Here is a 20,276-nt window from a genome sequence, read left to right as displayed (position 1 = left end):
GAACTGAATTGAATTTTAGGACACCTGAATGGTAGTGACACATTTGGTATCATAAAAAGGACACCACAACACAATAATCAAAACAATGGATAAATACAATAAGCTTTCCTTCTCCTCTTGAGTTTTCTAAATTAAGACAACTGAAGCAAAACTATAACACTATCTGATGTTGTGTTCTAAACATGTAAGAAAATATTCAAGATTATATACAGGAGAAAGTAAAGGGAAATTAAGGTTCCTACACTGCACTTGAACTAGTAAAATGACACAAGTAGACTGATACATTATATACAGACAATGTAATACCTAGAATATCCACTTAAAAAACAACACACAGAAATACATTAAAAACACTATAGATGAATCAAAGTGGAACTCTAAAAAATGTTCAAAAATCCCCAACAAGGTAGGAAAAATGCTGTAGTTTAAATCTTGTATGTTCCCCAAAGGTCTAAAACAAACCTGAACAAATTTGAGAGTACTAAAAAAATTTGAGAGTACACAGACTGTGTTCTCTGACCATGAAGGAATCAAGCCAGAAATCAGTAACAGGGAGAAGACAATAAAATCTCCAAACTTTTAAGAGATGAAACAACTCACATCTAAATAAAGATGTGAGTCAAAGAGAAAGTCTCAAGAGAAATGAAAAAAAAAATGCACTAAGGTGAATGAAAATACATGTCAATAATTCTGAGACACAACTAAAAAGGGCTGAGAGGGAAATTTATAGCAATACATGTACATATGAGAAAAGAGAAAATGGTCTCAAATCAACAATCTCAACTTACAAAATGAAGAGTAAAATAAATACAAACTGAGCATAAGGAAGGAAATAATAAAGAACAGAAATCAATGAATTAGGAAATGAATTAGAAAACAGAAACTAATAAATTAAGTCAAAACTAATTATTTGAAAAGACCAATAAAACTGGTAAAAAAAAAAATGAAAGAAAGAAGACACACATTACTAACATCTGGAAATAGGAGTTATCAGGAGACCATGAAGACATCAAAAATATAAAGGATATTAAAATCACCTTCATACATAAACTTGATAACTTAGATGAAATGAACCACTTGCTCAAATAATATAAACTACCACAACTACTCCAACATGACAGAAATCATCTTGAACAGGCCTAATACTATTAAGAAAATTGACTTCATAATTTGAAAACTATGCCCCCACCCCAAACACAAACAAAAATCTCCAGGTCCAGAATGTTTCATGGGAGAATTCTATCAAATTTTTCAAGAATATCTACTCTAAGAAGTCAGTTCAAAACTACAAGTGGGACTTGGTTTTCTGAGGACTCAAACCACATTCCTTACATTATCTTAGGAGAATCATCATGTGGAATGCATCCTGCATAGTCATAAAAGATGCTCTTACTAGGAAATGTTGGTCGAACTTCTGGGTTCGTCTCCCAGCAGAGCTCCATGAGGCTGATGATCTCCTTTGGGCAATGCTCAATGATGTCTTCCACATTTGGCCTGTTCCCAGATTTTATGCATATTAAAAGTTGCTCTGCACAGATGGCATCTATAAGACAAAGAGGATCTTTGGTTGAGACCTTTGGATCCTGCTCTTAGGCAGGAAGAAGACAGAACATGGACAATACTGCTAATTTGTCTCTGCCTAGTAAACTTTTAGCATGACAGCCTTGTTCTGTAGGGGTGGAGTGGTCTGTGACAAGCTGACATATTCCACTGTAGGGATGATCAAACATTTTAATCTTTGCAGATAAAAGACAAAATTCAAAAGGAAGCTACTTTCTGGTAAAACTAATGGCTTATATGGAAAAAGCCAATGGCAGTTCTCCAATTTTAATACACACACAAACAACCCTTGCCTTTAAGAAGCTCAGTTTAATGAGAGTGACTTAAAATATAGAGTGATAATTGAAGTTCTAGAAGTACAAGGGGCTCTAGTAACACAATCATGACTAAAATAGAAGTCTGAGGTTTTGATGAGTCCAGAAAAATAAGCAGGAGTTATCTAGGTAAATGGGGAAGAAGGGTCCTTTTAGGGAGGAGGATTCCAGGCCAGACAAGGATAATGAAGAAACTGCAGGGGAGTTAACAAAAATCATGATGCTGCCTAAAAATTACTAGTTTGGTAAAACTGGGCATAATGACAAAGGAGGGAGAGGCAAAGATCAGATTACAAAGGGCCTCATATTCCATACTGAGGAATCTGAACTTTATCCTAAAGGCCATGAGAAATCTCGAGAGGATTTTAAATAGGGGAATAAAATGACTGTATTTGGCTTTTAGGATGAACACTTTGGCTGCCATGTGAATAGTGGACAGCACAGGAGCCTGTAGCAGAAGCAAGGAAGGTCTGAACTAGACAGAGGCTAATAGCAACAGAAAGAAGTAAATAGATTAAAGATGTATCTGAACTTCTATGGGTGTGTGGGTATACATGCACACACACACACATACATCTCAAACTTATAGCTCTTGTGATCTTCCTGGATGTGGGAGATAAGGGGAAAGGTTGAGTCTGAGATGACTCTAAGATTGCTGGTGAACTACTCAAGCAGCAATGACAGTGATGTCATTTTCTGAATATATAATTTACAAAGATGGCCAAGCTGGGGTGAGCTACAGAGAAAGAACTTACAAACTGTGGATCTGTTTGTGACAATGCTGCTTTGGGGGTTTCTCTGGTGTATGTAATGGATCTAAAGGGCAGGTGGTTATTCAGGCAAGGGCCAGAGATAGACATTTCAGACATCAGCAAAGAAACAATATTAAACCACAGAAGTTGAAAATCACTGAGAAAGAATGTGTAGGAAAATGTTCATTACTTTATATATTTCAACAGAAAGAATGACTGCTTAAATATCTGTTCTCTGCATGAACTATGACTTGTTCATCTTTACATTCTCAATGCTGACTAAAGTGCCCACAGTAAGTACTAAAAAAAAAATAAATTCCTGTATGAAGGGTTAAGTGAAGGAATGTTAGTATGAAATGTATGCTACACAGTATGAAAAACTAAATCCTCATAAGCAGAAATAAGCAAGTGTCCTGTACAGGAAGAGTCTGGAAATTCTATAGCACTTCAAAGGTTAGATCAAGGTGCCTATTCATTTGAGATCTCTGATTCCTAAAATGGGATTACTCATTCATTCAACACAAATTTACTAAGTATTTACTATGCTCTAGGCACTATGTGTGTAGACGCTAAGGAAATGGCAGTGACTAAATCAGATGTGGCACTAACCCTCATGGAACCCATAGTCCAGTGGGTCAGAATGTCATTAAATGAACAATTATAAATCTTAACTGATCATGCTAAGTGAGATAAGCCAATCTCAAAAAACCAAAGGACGAATGATATCGCTAATAAGTGGATGATGACACATAATGGGGGGTGGGAGGGGTTAGTGTTAGGGTTAGAGTTAGGGTTAGGGATGGGGGCAAGAATGGAGGAAGGAAGGACTGTATAGAGGGAAAAGAGGGGTGGGAAGGGTGGGGGGAAGGGAAAAAATAACAGAATGAATCAAACAACATTACCCTATGTAAATTTATGATTACACAAATGGTATGTCTTTACTCCATGTACAGAGAAACAACATGTATCCCATTTGTTTACAATAAAAAAACAAAAACAAAAACAAAAAAATCTTAACTGATTTCACTGAAAGTCATTATTTTATGTAATCATTCAGAGTAATACAAAAATCCCACTCCTCTACAAAAGTCTTACTCTCATATGGCTCCTTATTTGCAAATATAGCCCAAAGAACTATGCCAAAGCTGTACACGTCTGACTTCTCTGTAGGTTTTGCATTGATGTCATTCAGATGTTCGGGGGCCATGTAGTAGAGGGTGCCACCATTTTTGACAGATGTGCCGTTCACTTTCCTCTGCTCATTGTGTTTCTCTTTAGTCAGTTTGCTCCATGTCTTAAAGGAAGCAACACCAAGGTCAGCTATCTGCAAAAGATCAAACCAATGAAATCACTGTGTGAAGTCTATAAGCAAACCAGATTTGGCTTTAAATTTGGGGCTTATATAATAGATGCGAGGTACAGAAATGGTTACACTGGGCAGGTTTAAAATAGCTTCTGAACAGACACAAAGAAATGTAAGAGTTTCCTCACTGACATGCAAAATCTCCCCCAAGAAAAGTTCACATGAAATTCTACTATCTTGATTCTTAGGCAATAAAAGGGAGGGGGGAAAGCAAAAGCATTTCTGACACAACAATAACAAACTGGGTTTATCTGCACAGGTTTTTCAGTATTTCTAGGGCTGGGTAGAAAAACATTACTTTCTTCTCAGCAAATTTATATAGCTGATGGAGACTAGGTACTACACCTTCTATCTCCCCAAATGGCGTCCACAGGCCCATTGGATGCATGTTTCCACGGATCAAGACACACTGAGGGTAAATACTGTGATCTTGTTTTGAGTTGGAAACCTGAACCTAAGAAAAGATGAAATGGGAAGGAGAGGAATAAAAAAAAAAAAAAGGCAGAAAAGCAGAGAAAAATACCAAGATCAGACACAGAGCAAAGAAGGAAGTGGCAAGCCAAAACGACAGAATAAACTGTCAAAAGTCAGAGTTCCATTTTTGTTTCTAGGAATCCAAGCAAGCATTTGGGGGTGAATGATGGCACGTGATCATTTTAACCCAGAATATAAGAGAAAGGTTATTAATTTAAAGAAAGAAAATTTAAAGATATTAGAATAAAAATCTGTCTAAGACTTGAACAAAGGGTTAGAACGGAATTCTGTAGGCAGGTCCTGAGTTCTTCCCCTAATACTGCTTCCCCTTTCAGTTTCTTTGTTTTGTTTTGGTGTGGTTCTGGGAATTGAACCCAGGGTCTCACACATGCTAGGCAAAGTCTCCAACACTGAGCTACAACCCCAGCCCTTCTTTCAGGTTCTTGCACTTGGATTCCAGGTGCCAAAACCGATTTGATATGTTGCTCCCCTACTTAAATCTTGCCCTTGAACGGATAAAAGAAGGGTCACTTTCCCTGTTCTCTCTACTACAATGGAAAGAGTATATTCAAAAGGAAATTGATTTGTTTTAAATGCAGACAGAAGTAAAAAATTTAAATAAACATTAAATCAGCTATATTTTAAAACAGGTTTTTGATGCCTAAATGGTCAATTTGCTGCAGATCTGACCCCCAGGACATACTGAAATTCTAGGAATTTTCTACACATACCCCTCCGGATTTCCCTGCATTTTCAGAGGAGAGGAGTTTCATCACACAGATTCCCTGGAAAAATGATGGAGCAGATGGCCCATTCATGAGTGAAGGGAGCAAACCTTGAATGTTTCCATCTCAAAGCTAACGGGAAGAAAACAAAACCTAGGAAAGTGGTTTTCTAGCTTACTCCATTCAATTGCACTACTCCCAAAATTACATCAGTCAATCCTTACAGTTATCGCCCAACCCAATCAAGTCTGCATTTGTCCTTTCAATCCCTAGTAAAGCCTTATAGCAGTACTATCACCAGTTGTATGCTGAGTCAGGTCTTTATCAGCAGCAAAACGGCCATTTGGGCATCAAAATGTTCTGCTTTGAAATTTACCTTATTTGACTTTTTTGTTTACTTTCATCTTCATTTTTGTAAAATTGATTTTTATTTTTCCATCTGCAAGAGCAGATTTCTAGTGGAAAATTGCAACTGAAATTACTCAACCAAAATTACTCAACCTTCTAGAAGCCTATGATTATGGTTTACCTTAATGTGAAAGTTATTATCAACAAGGATATTTTCAGGCTTCAGGTCCTTGTGTATCACACTTTCTCCATGTAAGTAACACATTCCTTCGATGGTCTCCATAATTATCCTTCCTTTGACAGAGAGTGGGATACTGATCTAAAACAAGTGATAGTAAGTCTATGAAATGGAAAGGTAATCAAACAGACCAGACTGACTATTTCATTAAAGAGTGGCAGCACTAAACCCGAGAACAGAGTTGCCAGATTTCCTCCCACCAGATGCTCTGCAGTGTTGCTATCACTGTGACAGAAGTTCCCTCTCAAGAAAGATTCCATTCCAGGGGAGAAAAGGTATTGATGTCATATTTTGTCAATGTAAAAAAAAAATTCAATGTCAATATGGTAGTGTATAAATATACTGTAAGATTTCATTCTTTATAAACAAAGTCACATTATTGTTATCATTTAGGATTGCATTTTTAGCACCCAGAATGGAGCCTAGAGAGCATCTGAATGAATAACAAATGTACAAACATTTTCTATGGCATACACCTGTATGTGATAATGTTACCTGTACTGACTACATGAATAATGTCAAGGAAATGTGCATGTGAAATAATGTTAAGAGGAAAAAACAAAATACAAGAAAATATGTTCACACTAATTACAACCACATAAAAATCTGTGCAATACATGTGATTTCTAAAACTATGCAAAAGTGAATTAGGATCTATTTGGTGAACTGGTATCAGACACTTAAGGTGTCTGCAGAGTCTCAGGTCACTCTTACTTACAATTGTATTCCAGTTATATCAATATCAATGTTAGTATACACAATTCTAGTTTCATTTTAGTAGCTGAATTTTAGTTTTTCTTAACACTGAAAAACTATGTACACTAATTGTTAACAGGAAAAACATTTTGATTTTCATGTCTATGACTCAAACCATATTTATCACATAATGTAGCTGAACTACAGCATCAATAGCTGGGTCACCATCACACAAAAAATTAACAGTGAGTGAAGTTGCTTTCCCACCCATCCCTCTCCTGCTTCTCTCGTGGGTCCTCCTAACTTTCTTCCTGAGTTCTGACTGGTGCACCTTATCTATGCCCGATCCTGCAGAATGTCTCCTGTCCCAATGACTTGTCTCCCAATCAAAATGCCTATTTCCTTCATGCAGTCCGTCTTACCTGGTTTGGAGAAGGACAGCAGTCTGGTCAAAGGACAATAGAGTATGTATAAGAAATATCTTTTATCCTTTCCACAGGTATTTGTATTTCTGAGAGAGGTCTATTGACTTGGCAGTTATGAGGTGGGAGTAGAAGATGGAAAAGGGAGAAATACTTGCCATAAAGGCAGCCACATCCTGCTATTCCTCACATGTGATATACACTCTGGCCAAATGTGGTGGCTTGCAATTCTGTAGATCTGGCATCCTTTTCCATTCTCTCTGCCTGGAACACTTACTCCCTAATTGTCTGCCTCAAAGCTTCTATTTGCCTTTTCCATCTACCCCAGGTGGGGCAGGGGCTTCTCCTCTGTTCCCCAGCAGCCTATGGCTGTGTTTATAAAAACACCACCACTTACCTACTTGCTTTCTTGTACTTGCCTGAATCATATTTGCTATGCATTACTCAGGAGCAAGCAGAACAGTTTGATCTTAAGGTACAAAAACTTTCAAAATATTTTAGAATTACTTGGTTTTGGTAATAAATAAGTTTTATTTATTAAGTCTTATTAAGTTTTCCCATTTTAAATCTTATCCAATGTTGCTGTGGCTTATGTTCTACATTTAACCTATAATAAAGATTTCTTAAATGGTATCAAAGTACAATCCCTAATATTCCATCTTTTTTTTACCATCACAAGAGTGTACATGCTTTCACTGATCAACATATATTTGTTATCTGTCACACAAATGCCCCAATCAGACCATGTGCTTCTGAAGACAGATCTATCTCTGAAGTGTGTGGGTCATAGAAAGGCTGGCAGGTGTGGTAAAAAGTCAACCACAGTTGCAAGACACAGAAGGGACCTTTCAAGTGGTGACACAGAAGTTCATCAGGGGCTTGAAAAGAGGGAAAGACAACTTTCTGTGTAGGGAATGGCATGGAAGAGCTACTGAGGGACTGACTTAAGATAACCCAAACTACAAGACAATTCACCATGGTACCACTTTAGACGAGAGCCATAAATGAGCATCCCAATGATAGCGTAACAGCCAGCACCCAATGCAATAAAAAACGTCCTCTACCTGGGCTTTGAGCACCTGCATCAGGTTGCCCTTCTCCATGTACTCCATAACCAAGGAGTAGTTCCCTTCTTCTATGATGATGCCCAGGAGCTTCACTACCCGGCTGTGCTTCAGTTTGTGCATCATCTTCCCCTCTTCAAGGAGTGACTCATTGTACCTATGAGAAGGAAAGATGTCACGCTGAGGTGGGCAGAGCTGGCCCCTTCTCCCTCAGGACCCAGGGAATGTATGCATTTCTGCACCTGTAATGTGTCACATCCCACACACTTCTGTCACATTTGGGACCATGCTGATCTCTTTCTTACACAGACCATGAGCCTTACAAAGCAGAGAGCTTCTCTTTCATCTTTGTATCCCTCCTCTCCAATAACTGGTAGTGGGTGTTCAAGACATGTAAATTGATGAACAAAAAGGGCATGAACAGCAGCAAAATGGCCAGATAAAAATATTGTTCTGGACAGTACAATAAAAGAATGGGCCTCTCTCATATAACTACTTTGAAAAGGAGAGAGAAGTAAAAACCACTCCACTGACTGCTTTAAAAAGAGACTTCTTGGCACTTTTCATAAATGGTCTAGGTTTTTTTCTTTCTTTTTTTTAATATTTAGGGCTGATCCTTACCCAAAGAGTGAAGCAAAAAAAGAAGTCTACTTTCACTGATTCCTCCTGTTACAGTCTGGATCTGGAATGAGCCTCAAAGGCTGTATTGAAGCCTTGGTCCCCAGCTGGTGGTGCTATTGAAAGTCTAAGAGGTGGAGCTAGTTGGAAGAGGTGGGTTACTGGGGGCTTGCCTCTGAAGGGTGCATTTGTCCCGGGCCTTCACCTCCCCTCCCATCTCTCTCTCTGCTTCCTTAGCTACCATGAGGTGAGCAGCATCCTCCACCAAATGCTCCCATTGCCTACATTATTGTCTGCCTTGCCTCAGGCCCAAAGCAATTGTTAGCCAATCCTGGACTGAACCCTCTAAAACCAAAACAAATCTTTCTTCCTTTGAGTTGGGATATTTTGTCACAGCAACAGAAAGCTGACTAAATACCTCCCATAACCATTGCCTCCTCACCTCCTTCTCTCTTTTGACTTTGTTCCCCTGCATTTCTGCTCTATTATGTCCTAGTTGTTCACTAACTAGCCTCAGAATCCTCTCTAGAGATGATGATAATAGTAAGAGTTACCATTACCCCTGACATAGAGTACTGAGACTGACACCAGGTTCTTCCTCATCCTGAAACCTGTACTGTCCATGATAACCACTGTCTGTGGTCACCAGGGAGGGTGGCCCACCCACCTCTGCTCCCAACTCACTCAGCACACTTGGGTCCCGTGTACACCTTTTTCAGGATCACAAATCCATGGGTTCTGTGAAAACACAAGGAGACCTTCCCGAAGCCCCCGCTGTCTAGATCTTCCTTCTTCAGGAGGTCACTGGATTTCATCTCAATGTCATCCAAGGACATGTTTGGTTGCCTTCTGAATACTCACAATGTCCCCCAAATATACCGCTTTGTTTATTTCTCACTGCTGGACCCTATAAAGAAACCAGAGAATATCTCAGAGCAAAAAGATGATGAGTCAAAAGACGACATGCTTGGTGGGCCTTCTGTTTTTTTGTTTTTTTGAGGATAGATAAAATCTCCAAAATGAGTCAGTTTTAAAAGAATCGCACACGACTATAACTTTTCCCCCCAGATTTGTCATGTTTTTGGCAATACGAAACCCTAGAAAAAAAATTTTAAAACTTCCTGCTACAAAGGACCTCTATATATTAAACAGCAGATATCAAGCATCCATTCCAATGATAACTGAGCTCAGTGGAAAGCAAAAGAATTTCATGGACAGAAAACAAATTAAGCATAGGAGAGAGGCACTGCCCACATAGTGATCCTATAGGGTGCAGCCAACCTTGCCAACCAGACACTAGGGTTTAAATCCCATTAGGGACACGAGTTGAGATGGGGGCATGCAGGAAAAGAGGGTGGAAGGAAGGTCCATCTTAATATGACTCTACAAAGTGTGCTACTCCTAAATGGAAGGACAGGCTGAAAAAAAAGTGCCCACTAGCTGATGAATACAGATGTCCAGGACTAGGCCTGAGGTATTAAAAAAAAAAAGTCTCTGTGAATTCGTAACCTTGGGCCTGTCTCAAATTTGGGCATTGAATTCAGAGGATCCTGACCATCTTCCCCAGGCTGGTATCTCCCAAACTAAGCACTTCTATGTACTCAGTGGCCACAGGCTAATATATAGCCAAAGCCAACAAACACCCTCATAATCAGGCCGGACAGGACTTGCACAAAACAAAACAAGCACTTAATTTAATAGAAGCTCCTTATCAATTTATAAACCACAAAAGAAAGTTCACTATGAGCCAGACTCTGAAGGTCCAACTAATAAATAGCAGTACTAGGCACCAAGTAAGCTAAGAATTTCAGGCAACTAAACTATTGAAGAGCAGTAGAAAACAAATAGGTTAAAGCAAGTGTGAGCCAAAGTAGGAACTGGAAGACTATACAAGGAACAATGTAATTGGGATAGGAAGATATGAAAAAAGAAAGAGGATTTAGAGAACGTGGCTGTCTGCTGTGTCAAGTCTCAAAGGGGAACTATTCGATCTAATCTTCTTCCCTTTCTTCCACTCCTTTGTATTCACTGATTTTTCCCAAACTGAAATGAAGAACGAAATCCCACAGTGAGTTACAGTACATACCAATATATACCTACCAGAACATCCAAAATTAAAAATACCAACAATGCCAAATACTGGTAAAGATGTGACACAACTGGAATTCTCATGCACTGATAAGAATATAAATTGAATGAACACTTAAGAAAAAGGTCTGGTAACTTCCTATAAAATTAATCACACACTATATACTATGACTCAGAAATTCTACTCCCAAGAGAAAAGAAAATATGTCCAAAAGGACTTATACAATGTTCACAGAAACATTATTCATAAGACCCCAAAGTGGAAAAAGCTTTCTACCAAGAGGAGAGCGGTAAACACGGTATGCTATATTCACACAAAGTACTATTACTCAGCAATAAAAAGGAGTTGAACTACTAATACCAAAAACAGCATAGATGAAATGGAAAAAACACAATGTTGAGTGAAGGATGACTATGAAAGAACATGCACTTTATAATTCCCTTTAATGAAGTTCTAGAATAGTCAAAACTAATCCATGGTGGAAAAAGTATTCTGGTTGCCTGGGGCAAGGTGAGGAGTGAGGGGGATGGGGCATGTGCGAACTTTCTGGGGTGATGGTAATCTATTGTATCATTGGGGGTTAGGTATGCACACACATATGCCTTTGCCAATACTCAGCAAACGTAAGGTTGGTCCCCCATATCCATGGGTTCTGCATCAGTAGATTTAACCAACTGCCAATATAAAATACTCTAAAAAACACTGCATCTATACTGAACATGTACAGACATTTTTCCTTATCATCATTCCCTGAATGATACAACATAACAACTATTTACATAGCATTTACATTGTATTAGGTATCATAAGTAATCTAGGAATGATTTAAAAGTACATGGGAGCTGGGCTGGGGCTGCAGCTCAGTGGCAGAGGGCTTGCCTAGCACGTGCAAGGCACTGGGTGCAATCCTTGACGTGGAAAAACAAACAAATAAAATAAAGGCATGCTGTCCATCTATAACTACAACAATTTTTTTTTTAAAGTACACAGGAGGATGTGTGTAGGTTCTATGCAAATACTATGCCATTCCACATAAGGGACTTGAAACCAGTCCTGAACCTGGTCTCCTAAGGATACCAAGGGACAACTGTACTTTTAAGAACTGCAGTTAAATATTACACCAAAAGAACAATCTATAAATATATTGAACCTTAGTTTGTAGCATGCATGCTGAAGTATTTAGGGGGATGTATACTGATACCTGCAATTCACTTTGAAATGCATGCCAAAAAAAAAAAAATCACATAGCTGGGTGCAATGACCTGCATCTGTAATCCCAACAACTTGGGAGGCTGAGGCAGGAGAGAATCATGAGTTCAAGGCCAGTCTGGGAAACAAAGAATGACCCTTTCTGTCCCCCAAAAAAATTAGACTCATGGATCAATAGAGTCAGAGATAGACAGCAATGTGATAAAGCGAGCAGCGTATAACTGTACTGATAGCAGATATACGGACATGCACTGTAAAATCTTTTTAACATCTTTACCTTATTTGATCCTTTTCATAATCAAATGTTATAAGACAGGGAGTTTTAAAAGTATCTTGGGGAGCAGACATTCTAAAAATGTCTATAGTCTTGTCCAGTGGCCTGGTGTAGACAGCTCAGGTAAGCAACCTTCTACATCTTAAGGAAAGTCTATGTAGATGCTGCCTCATCTCAGCACCTAAGACTGACGCTGAGGGCATCTTCCCTGTTAAGCACTGCATTGCCAAGCAAAGGGAAGCACAAGGGAAATAAATATATCAATGGAACAGGCACAGGGAGAGGCAGGGGATGAGGAGGCTGACAAGATAAAGGCATGAAGGCTGAGGAAGGGAAAGGGTGAGGCCAGTGCTGAAGATGAGGCAGCAAGGAGCCACAATGGCAGTACAAAGGGCATGGGCCTTCTTACATGAACTCTAGCTCTGTAATTCATTAACTCTATAATCTCCAGGAACTTACTTAGGCTTCAAGTTCCTCATCTACAGAGAAATAATAAGAACCCCATAGCAGGCTGGTAAGGATAGCATGAGAAAAAATATGGGAAAACACATTTATTGGTTGTAGCTATGATTAGCTTCATCATGTGGCTATGAAGGCCACATTTATTTATCCAAATTGATTCCTCTTGGCTGGCTTTGAGAATGCCAGCAGATCCCTCCTGGGCAATCCATGTGAGAATAAAACTAGGCGGGGGGAGAGATTTGAAGACAGAAGGCACAAAAGCTAAAACATTCATTCTAGGCCTTCTTTTTCATTTACCATAAACTCAATGGGGCATACAGTCTTCCCAATCTCATGAAGGTAATTTGTTCCAACCTTTTCCTGCCAAACTCTTGCGCCTGACTAGAGATTGCTAGTCTGTTAGGTCTCAGTGAAATCGCATTTCCTGAAGAGAGTCATCCTGCATCTTCCTGTTAAGAGATTTTCATAGCACCCTGTACTGCTCCCCTGAAACAGTTAAGGCAGCTAATATTTGAGAATGATTTCTAATGAAGCTCACAGAAGGCAAAAAATCAAACGAACCAAAAAAAACCCAAAAGCCTGTCTTGGCACTGTCTCCAGTGTTTAGCAGAATCTAACATATGGCAAACAGATCATTAAATGGATATCTATTATTTAAAAAGAATTATTTAACTGTTCAAAAACAAAGAAAATAATTAAATGGGTTACAGTATAATCATAAGATAGAATATTGTATATCAACTGTTTACAAAGAATAAATCTGTGAAAATTATGTGTGTGTAAATAGGTATAGATATATATATACAGGAAAAAAGACATAGGGAAGGACATCCAAATATTATCAAAGATTAATATCTGAATAGTAGGGCAAAAATTTATTTTCTTTTTTATACTTTTACTGTATTTTATAAACACAAATATGTTTATAATAAAATTATGTTTTAAAAAAGGAATAATTCCTTGATTCAGTAGTTCTTGACTCTGAGGAATTAAATCTGAGACGTAACACTACACAGAAGAGCAAAAGCATGTAAAACAATGTATATAGGTGCAGAGTAGAGAATAAGTTATGCCCCACCCATAGTGTTAGAATATCTAACAGTTTTCAAAAATAAGACTGTATAAGAATATTAAATAACATGAAAAATACTCAAACAGTAAAGAAATACCAATCAGGTCCTGAAATATGCCCATCTGGGCATACAATTTCAACTTTATGAGTTATATTTGGAATCTCTCCTTCAGTTCAGAACACATTTCCTCAAACTTGCCAATACTGACTATGCCCTCCAAGTCTCCTGGATGCATGATGCATCTGGGGGAAGGAGGTCTCTAGGCAGGTTCGTTGCATTTCATGAGCTTGGGTCTTGACCCAAGTCAGTTCTCCTTATGGTCTTATAGTTTGCTACTTGAGTCTGATCTTAATCTTACTCACATTTGGCTGAGTTTCAATGATTTCTTTTTAGTGTTTTTCCTCCTTTATTTCTCCACAAATAATTCAGCTTTATGTTATTGGTGTTTGGGATTGAACCCATGACTTCACACATACTAGGCAAGTGCCTGAGCAACACTCCCAACCTGAATTCAAATTTATAAGCATCAAATATCTTAGTAACTTCTTGTGAGTAGTGAAGAATACCCCCCCCAAAAAAACACAAACCCACAATGAATTTAGGATAGAAAATCATATTACAATGGTATGTTACAGAGTAATTAAAAAAGGCAAGTTAGCCTGGTATATAGTGCTATAACTAATTTCAACTAATTATATCCTTTTAATGGGATTTGTTATTGTTTTGGGATAAAGTCATATTAATTGAAGGGTGCAGGGAAGCTTTTTTTCCCACTGAAATTCGTGAAAATCCCCAAGAAATTTCTCAATTTATCCCCTAAGTCAGGATGTTTAATTATCGAAATATGAACATTTACCTTTTAATTGTTTAACCTAATTAATTTCCCCCCATTTTCCATACATAATGGAATATGATAGAAAATGTTGATTGTCTGCCAGTGTCTCACTTTTCTGCTAATGAAACTCTGATTTTACTCAGGTATACAACATGACCAGAAGGCTTATCCAAGGTTCTCTGATTATAACGGCCTGATGCTTTGCCTAGAAAGAGTTGAGCAAGGAAGAGCCAAATGACCACCAGCAAGAGACAAAATCAAAATAGTGTTTAAACAAACATGATCATACTAATAGCACATTATAACCTTCTGAAGTGAATTTTATTATCTTCATCACCTTTTCAATTTACAAGTAAAGAAACTAAGATTTGGTGTTAAATGATTCACATGAAGTGGCAGATCCTGGAATCAAACCTGTCCCTTCTCTCAAATGTCCAAATTAGTTCTCTACCACATGCTACTTCTTTAGAGAGGTGACAAATAATTTGTCTTTGGAAAAGTCCAGATATAAAGATCCAATCTTCCAGTCTTGCTTGTCTATATTAAATGAGTATACGACATTCTGAAATTAGGGGGAGTGTACAGACTAATTTTTAAAAACATATAAAACTTATGGTTCAAAAATCAATATTCTATTCATTAATATAGTCAGCTATTTCTGCCAGAATGTAACATTGAACCAAAGCATTGTATTTTCAAATTCCAGATCATATGGATATTATTAACAAGCTATGGATTAATAAGCACCAAAGAGTACCCTGCCCAGTTTGGAAGTGGACATTTTAGGTATTTTTCTTAATACTCATTAATAATCACAATCCTGGGAATAGAACATATCTTTGGGACTCATTATAGTGCAGACAGGAAAACAAAAATTAAAGTCAATTGTTACTGCTGTTTTGCCAGTAATAAAAATGATGAAATACACCAAATTCCATTTTAAACAAGCCTAGTTTAACTTTCTGTGTATAGAAGAGCTGCAGTATTCCCCATTTCTAACTGGTCACCACTGCCTCCTTATTCTTCACAAAATACAGATGAGTATTAAGTCATTCTACATTTCTGCCTTGGTTTTTTCCAAGTGTAAGCCAGGTAAGAATTAACAGTGGTCTCAAAACTAAAGTTTCTTGATTAAAACAGCCTCATGCTCTTTGCCCGGGAATTCTGGGCAAGGAGGACTCAAATGAACAAAGATAATCAGAATGAACCTTGAACCTCCACCCACTCATTCTTTCAAGGCTGATCAATACTTGGGTGCGCATGAAGCAACTTATTTTTCCGAACCCTGAAGAGGGTCTGTAGCACTTCATAAAAGCAAATGCCACTAACGACCAAAGAAGCCATCCAGAATTGTGACATTCATCCCTTTTTGTCGCTGTGGCTGTTGATCCCTCCTTACGCATTTGCCAACTCCCAACTAAGATCATGCAGAAATGTTTTAGGTTGTCTTTGCAACTTGCTGTGATCCCAAGTGCAAGAGTTAAAGGCCCTTTCAGAGGGTTGGTAGCAAGCCCAGCTAGGGACATTTTATATTATGGCAGGAGCACGGCACTTTTTCTTAAAAGATCCTGCAATAATAACTCATCACCCCTACCAAAACGATAACAATGAAGCTTCTGTTCCATTGTGTCTCACCATAGCCGTGAGTCAGATATCCCGCCTCGTCGCGACTTGAATTTAACCTCCTAGGAGGAAGGCACCTCACACCCCTTTTTCAGCTGCCTGCCAGCTGCCAGACCCGACTTCCGGAAACGCTCCGGCTCCGCCCACCCTGGACTTCCGGAAAGAGCGGGGGCCCCGCCCACACCCCGGGACTGGAGGCCACGCCCCTTGCCGGAAGCCCGGCTCCGAGAAACGCAGTGGCCTCCCGGCCTGTAAGCAGACGCTGCTCCAAAGTTACTTACTTTCGTTTCTGCGGCAAACTTCTCGAGGCCCAAGTGAGGGACTGAGCCGCGGAAGGGGAGTTAGGAGTTACTCCCACCTGGAGGCTGCAGCAGCCTCGCCGGAGAGGGTTGGGGGAGGGCACCTGGGCCCCGACGGGGGTACCACCGGGGACAGAGCTCAGCGGGTCCAAGTGACAGCCCAGCTGAGCGACCCCGCGCCTTCCACCTCACCGCGCCCTGGCTCGTGGCTCCGTCGTCCAGCAGAGTCCAGCTTCGCTTTTTGCTCCAGTCCTGCACCGATCCCGGAGGTGCGGGCCGGCTGGACAGCCGCACTCCGGGAGTCTAGTCGAGTGGCCTGGCAGTCCGCGCCTTAAATAAGCAGTTCCTGCTCTATTCCTCCGACCCGGGCGGGGACTCTTCTGTCTCCACCCCTTTGCGGCCGAGGCACATTCTCCGTCCAGCAGAGAATTTATTTCCTGAATATAAATCCTGGTAGTTTGACTGCTAAAACATCGCGACTTAACCTTGTTTTCCAGCTATTTTCGGAAAGACGTAAAGAAAAGAGGATATGGAAACCTCGGCTGCAGAGGAGAGATAGCTCGACCTAGAGGAAAGCCCTAGGTGCGTTACAGTGGCAGAACCATACAGGGGGGTTTCCCAGCTTCTGGGTTAGCTATGCTGAAACCATAGGCAAATTACCATTCATCTGTAAAAACGGGACTGTCGAGGAAGAAATAGGATTACTTTACAGCCCTTTAAAATGGTAATTGTGAAGTCTCAAGCAAAATAGAAATGCTTGCTATTAGGGTTGTTCTTACAAAGAGTACTTGCTTAGCATGTGGGGCCTTGGATTTGATCCCCAACACCGAAAAGTAAAATTTTTAGAACGTTACACACTTATATGAACAATGATTACATATTTTTAAAAAGATTTATGTCCAGAGAATGAGAAAATAAACCACAGTCATGAAGGAAATATTGACAAAAGACATACCTGATAAAGGTCTCTTACTCCCTACCCCCAGCCAAAAGAAAAACCTGTCAAAAGCAACAATCAAATGCACACTCTTTCAAATGAGCAAAAGATATGAACAGACACCTCACCATGCAGTTAAGCACATAAAAAGATGGTCATTAGGGAAATGCAAGTTAAAACATTGAGATAATACTGCACACTTCTTAGAATGTCTAAAATCCAAACACAACTACAGTTCATTCCTGGCAAGTGTGTAAAATATTACAGCTACTCCAGAAAATAAAGTAGCAGTTTCTTAGAACACGCAATGATCTTAACTTCATGATTCATCAACTGCACACTTGGTACTTACCCAAATAAATTGAAAGCTCATGTCCATACAATGTGTATGAATTTTTTTGCAGCTTAACTCATAACTGACAAAAAAATAAAAGCAACCAACATGTCCTTCAATAGGTGAGTGAATGGAAAAACAGTGGTGCATTCATTCAATGAAATATTATTCAGCACTGAAAAGATATGAGTTATCAAGTCACAAAAAGACATGGAGAAATCAAATGCATATTTCTAAGTGAAAGAAGCTAATCTTTCCATGAATCACACCAGGAGGGGATATCTATATGTATATAGAGAGAAATGTGGGGGAGGGAGAGAAGGAGAGAGAGAAAAGATTTATTACAGGAACTGACTGATGATTATGTAGACTCAGAAATCCTTCATACGTTATAAGCCGGAGACCCTGGGATGCTGGAAACATGGTTCTATCTCAGTCTAGAGGCCTCAGAGGGAAGTTGGTGGTGTAACTTTGATTATAACATATTGTTATAATTGTATTTTATTATTGGCTATTAATCTCTTATTGTGCCTAATTTATAAATTATAAGTTAAACTTTATTATAGGTATTTATGTACTGTAGAGGAAAACTCTGTGTGTGTTTGTGTGTGTGTGTGTGTATGTACATATCACTCCCTGGTTTCAGGCAACTACTGGGGGTCATGGAATGTATTCTTCACGGTTAAGGAGGGGCTACTGCATTGATAATTTGTGTTTTCTTTTTTGCTTTGTTAGTCTCTCTAGAGATTTATCAATTTCATTGATCTTTTCAAAGAACCAACTTGGGATTTCATGAATTTTCTGTATGGTTTTCTGTTTTCAGTTTCATTGATTTCCACTGTCTTAATTATTTCCTTATCCTTCTGCTTTCATTGGTATGTTTTATTCTTTTTCTTATTTCTTGGCATAGAAGTTTAGTTTTTGATTCAAGACCTTCTATTCAAATATAAACATTGTAATGCTCTAAATTTCCCACTAAGCATTGATCTGACTGCATCTCAAAAGTTTTCCTATACTAGATTTTACAGTCACTCAGTTAAACATAGTTTTTAATTTCTTTTAAGATTTTTACTTATTGATAATTTATAAATCTGTTTTAATTTCAAAGTATGTAGTGATTTTTCCATTGCCTTTCCTTTACTGATTTCTAATTCTGTATTAAACTAGAACATTCTGTATAATTCTTATTCTTCAGACATTCCTTGATTTAGGATATGTAGTCTATCCCAATGCCTATTCCATGTGTACTTGAAAACAATGTGTAGCCTGCTTTGATTGGATGGAGTGTTCTATACACTTACATTAGATACAATTGGTTCATGGTGTTTTTCGGTTATTTCATCTGCTTGCTGATTTTCTGTCTCTGGTTCTGCCCGTTACCAAAATGAATGTATTGCTGTTCCCTTTTGGGTATATATTGGGGCTGCCCTCAAGCATTTTTCCTTGTGTTTAGTTAACTTTGTTATGATATATGTGGGTGTGGATCTCTTTTCAGTTTATGCTTTTTGGAATTTCAGATTGTATTTTGGCCATTGTGTTTTTCAGTTCTAAAATACTCATTCGTTTTTTATATCTTCCACTTCTTTACTAAGACTTTCTACTTTTCCATTGGTTTCTAGTGTATTCATGATTCATCAATGGAGGGGTTTTTACTGTTTTGGGGGGTTCTTTTTTTGTTTTGTTGTTGTTGTTTTTTTTTTTTTTTTTTTTTTTTTTAACTTGAACAACAGAAACATATTGTGTCACAATTCTAGTGGCCAGGAGTCTGAAATCCAGGTGTTAGCAGGTGGGTTCCTCTTGGAGGTTCTAAGGGCGCATGGGTTTCATGCCTGTCTCCCAGCTTATGTTGATTTTAGATAATCCTTGGTTTTCCTTGGCTTGCAGCCACATCCCTCCATTCTTTGCCTCTGTCCTCACTTGGCCTTTTCTAACAGATCATCTCTGTTTTGAATCTCCCTCTGTGTCCTCTTATAATGATATTACCCTAAATCCAGGATGATCTCATGTAAAGTCTTTAATTTACTTATGCCTGCAAAAACCCTATTTCCAAATAAGGTTACATCCTCAGACACTGGGGAATGTATCTTTTAGATGTATCTTTTTCGACGGACAAATTCAATCCACTACAAGGAATAATTTACATGTAATAGAATTTACTAATTTTAAGTATTTCATTTGATTAGTTTTGACACATGCATACAGAGAATAACTACCACCACACTCATGACTCAGAATACCTACAGCATCCCAAAAAGTTCCCATGGCCTTTGCAGTCAATCTCTCCCTACACCTAGTTTCTGATTGTCTTTCTCTAATTATAATTTTGTTTTTTTATAAATTTGTTTATAATTTTAATGTTCTAAATATGGAATATAAATATATATGCAATATATCATCCTTTGTGTCTGGCTTCTTTGTCAGCATAATACTTCTGACATTCCTCCAGCTTGTATGTATCAGTGGAATCGATAGGTTTGAAAATTTTCAAACTTAAAAAAAGGATATAGGAGTACTGCAATGAATACCGTCTTCTTGGACTCACAAGTATGAACGTTTTGCCATGTTTG

General features: G+C 38.6%; 1 protein-coding gene across 3 annotated transcripts in view; it reads right to left on the bottom strand.

Annotated features, from left to right (window-relative positions):
* The window catches only part of RIPK1 (receptor interacting serine/threonine kinase 1), a 32,790-nt gene extending 16,451 nt beyond the window's left edge, over nucleotides 1-16,339 (bottom strand). The window contains exons 1-6 of one of the 3 annotated variants that reach the window (XM_079147038.1): nucleotides 14,538-16,339; nucleotides 9,259-9,481; nucleotides 7,957-8,113; nucleotides 5,718-5,855; nucleotides 3,722-3,950; nucleotides 1,394-1,543 (exon numbers count right to left, since the gene is read on the bottom strand). In XM_079147038.1, the coding sequence (XP_079003164.1) occupies nucleotides 1,394-1,543; nucleotides 3,722-3,950; nucleotides 5,718-5,855; nucleotides 7,957-8,113; nucleotides 9,259-9,410 (826 nt within the window). In that variant the 5' untranslated portion in view covers nucleotides 9,411-9,481; nucleotides 14,538-16,339. Of the gene's footprint in view, nucleotides 1-1,393; nucleotides 1,544-3,721; nucleotides 3,951-5,717; nucleotides 5,856-7,956; nucleotides 8,114-9,241; nucleotides 9,482-14,537 lie in introns of those variants that run through there. The other 2 variants (XM_079147039.1, XM_079147040.1) reach the window with 2 other exon arrangements.
* Nucleotides 16,340-20,276: the final 3,937 nt, after the last annotated feature.

The sequence above is a fragment of the Sciurus vulgaris genome (assembly GCF_902686455.1).
Source record: "Sciurus vulgaris genome assembly, chromosome: 7".
In the NCBI taxonomy this organism is placed as follows: domain Eukaryota; kingdom Metazoa; phylum Chordata; class Mammalia; order Rodentia; family Sciuridae; genus Sciurus; species Sciurus vulgaris.
This window is presented reverse-complemented; position numbering and strand designations above follow the sequence as displayed.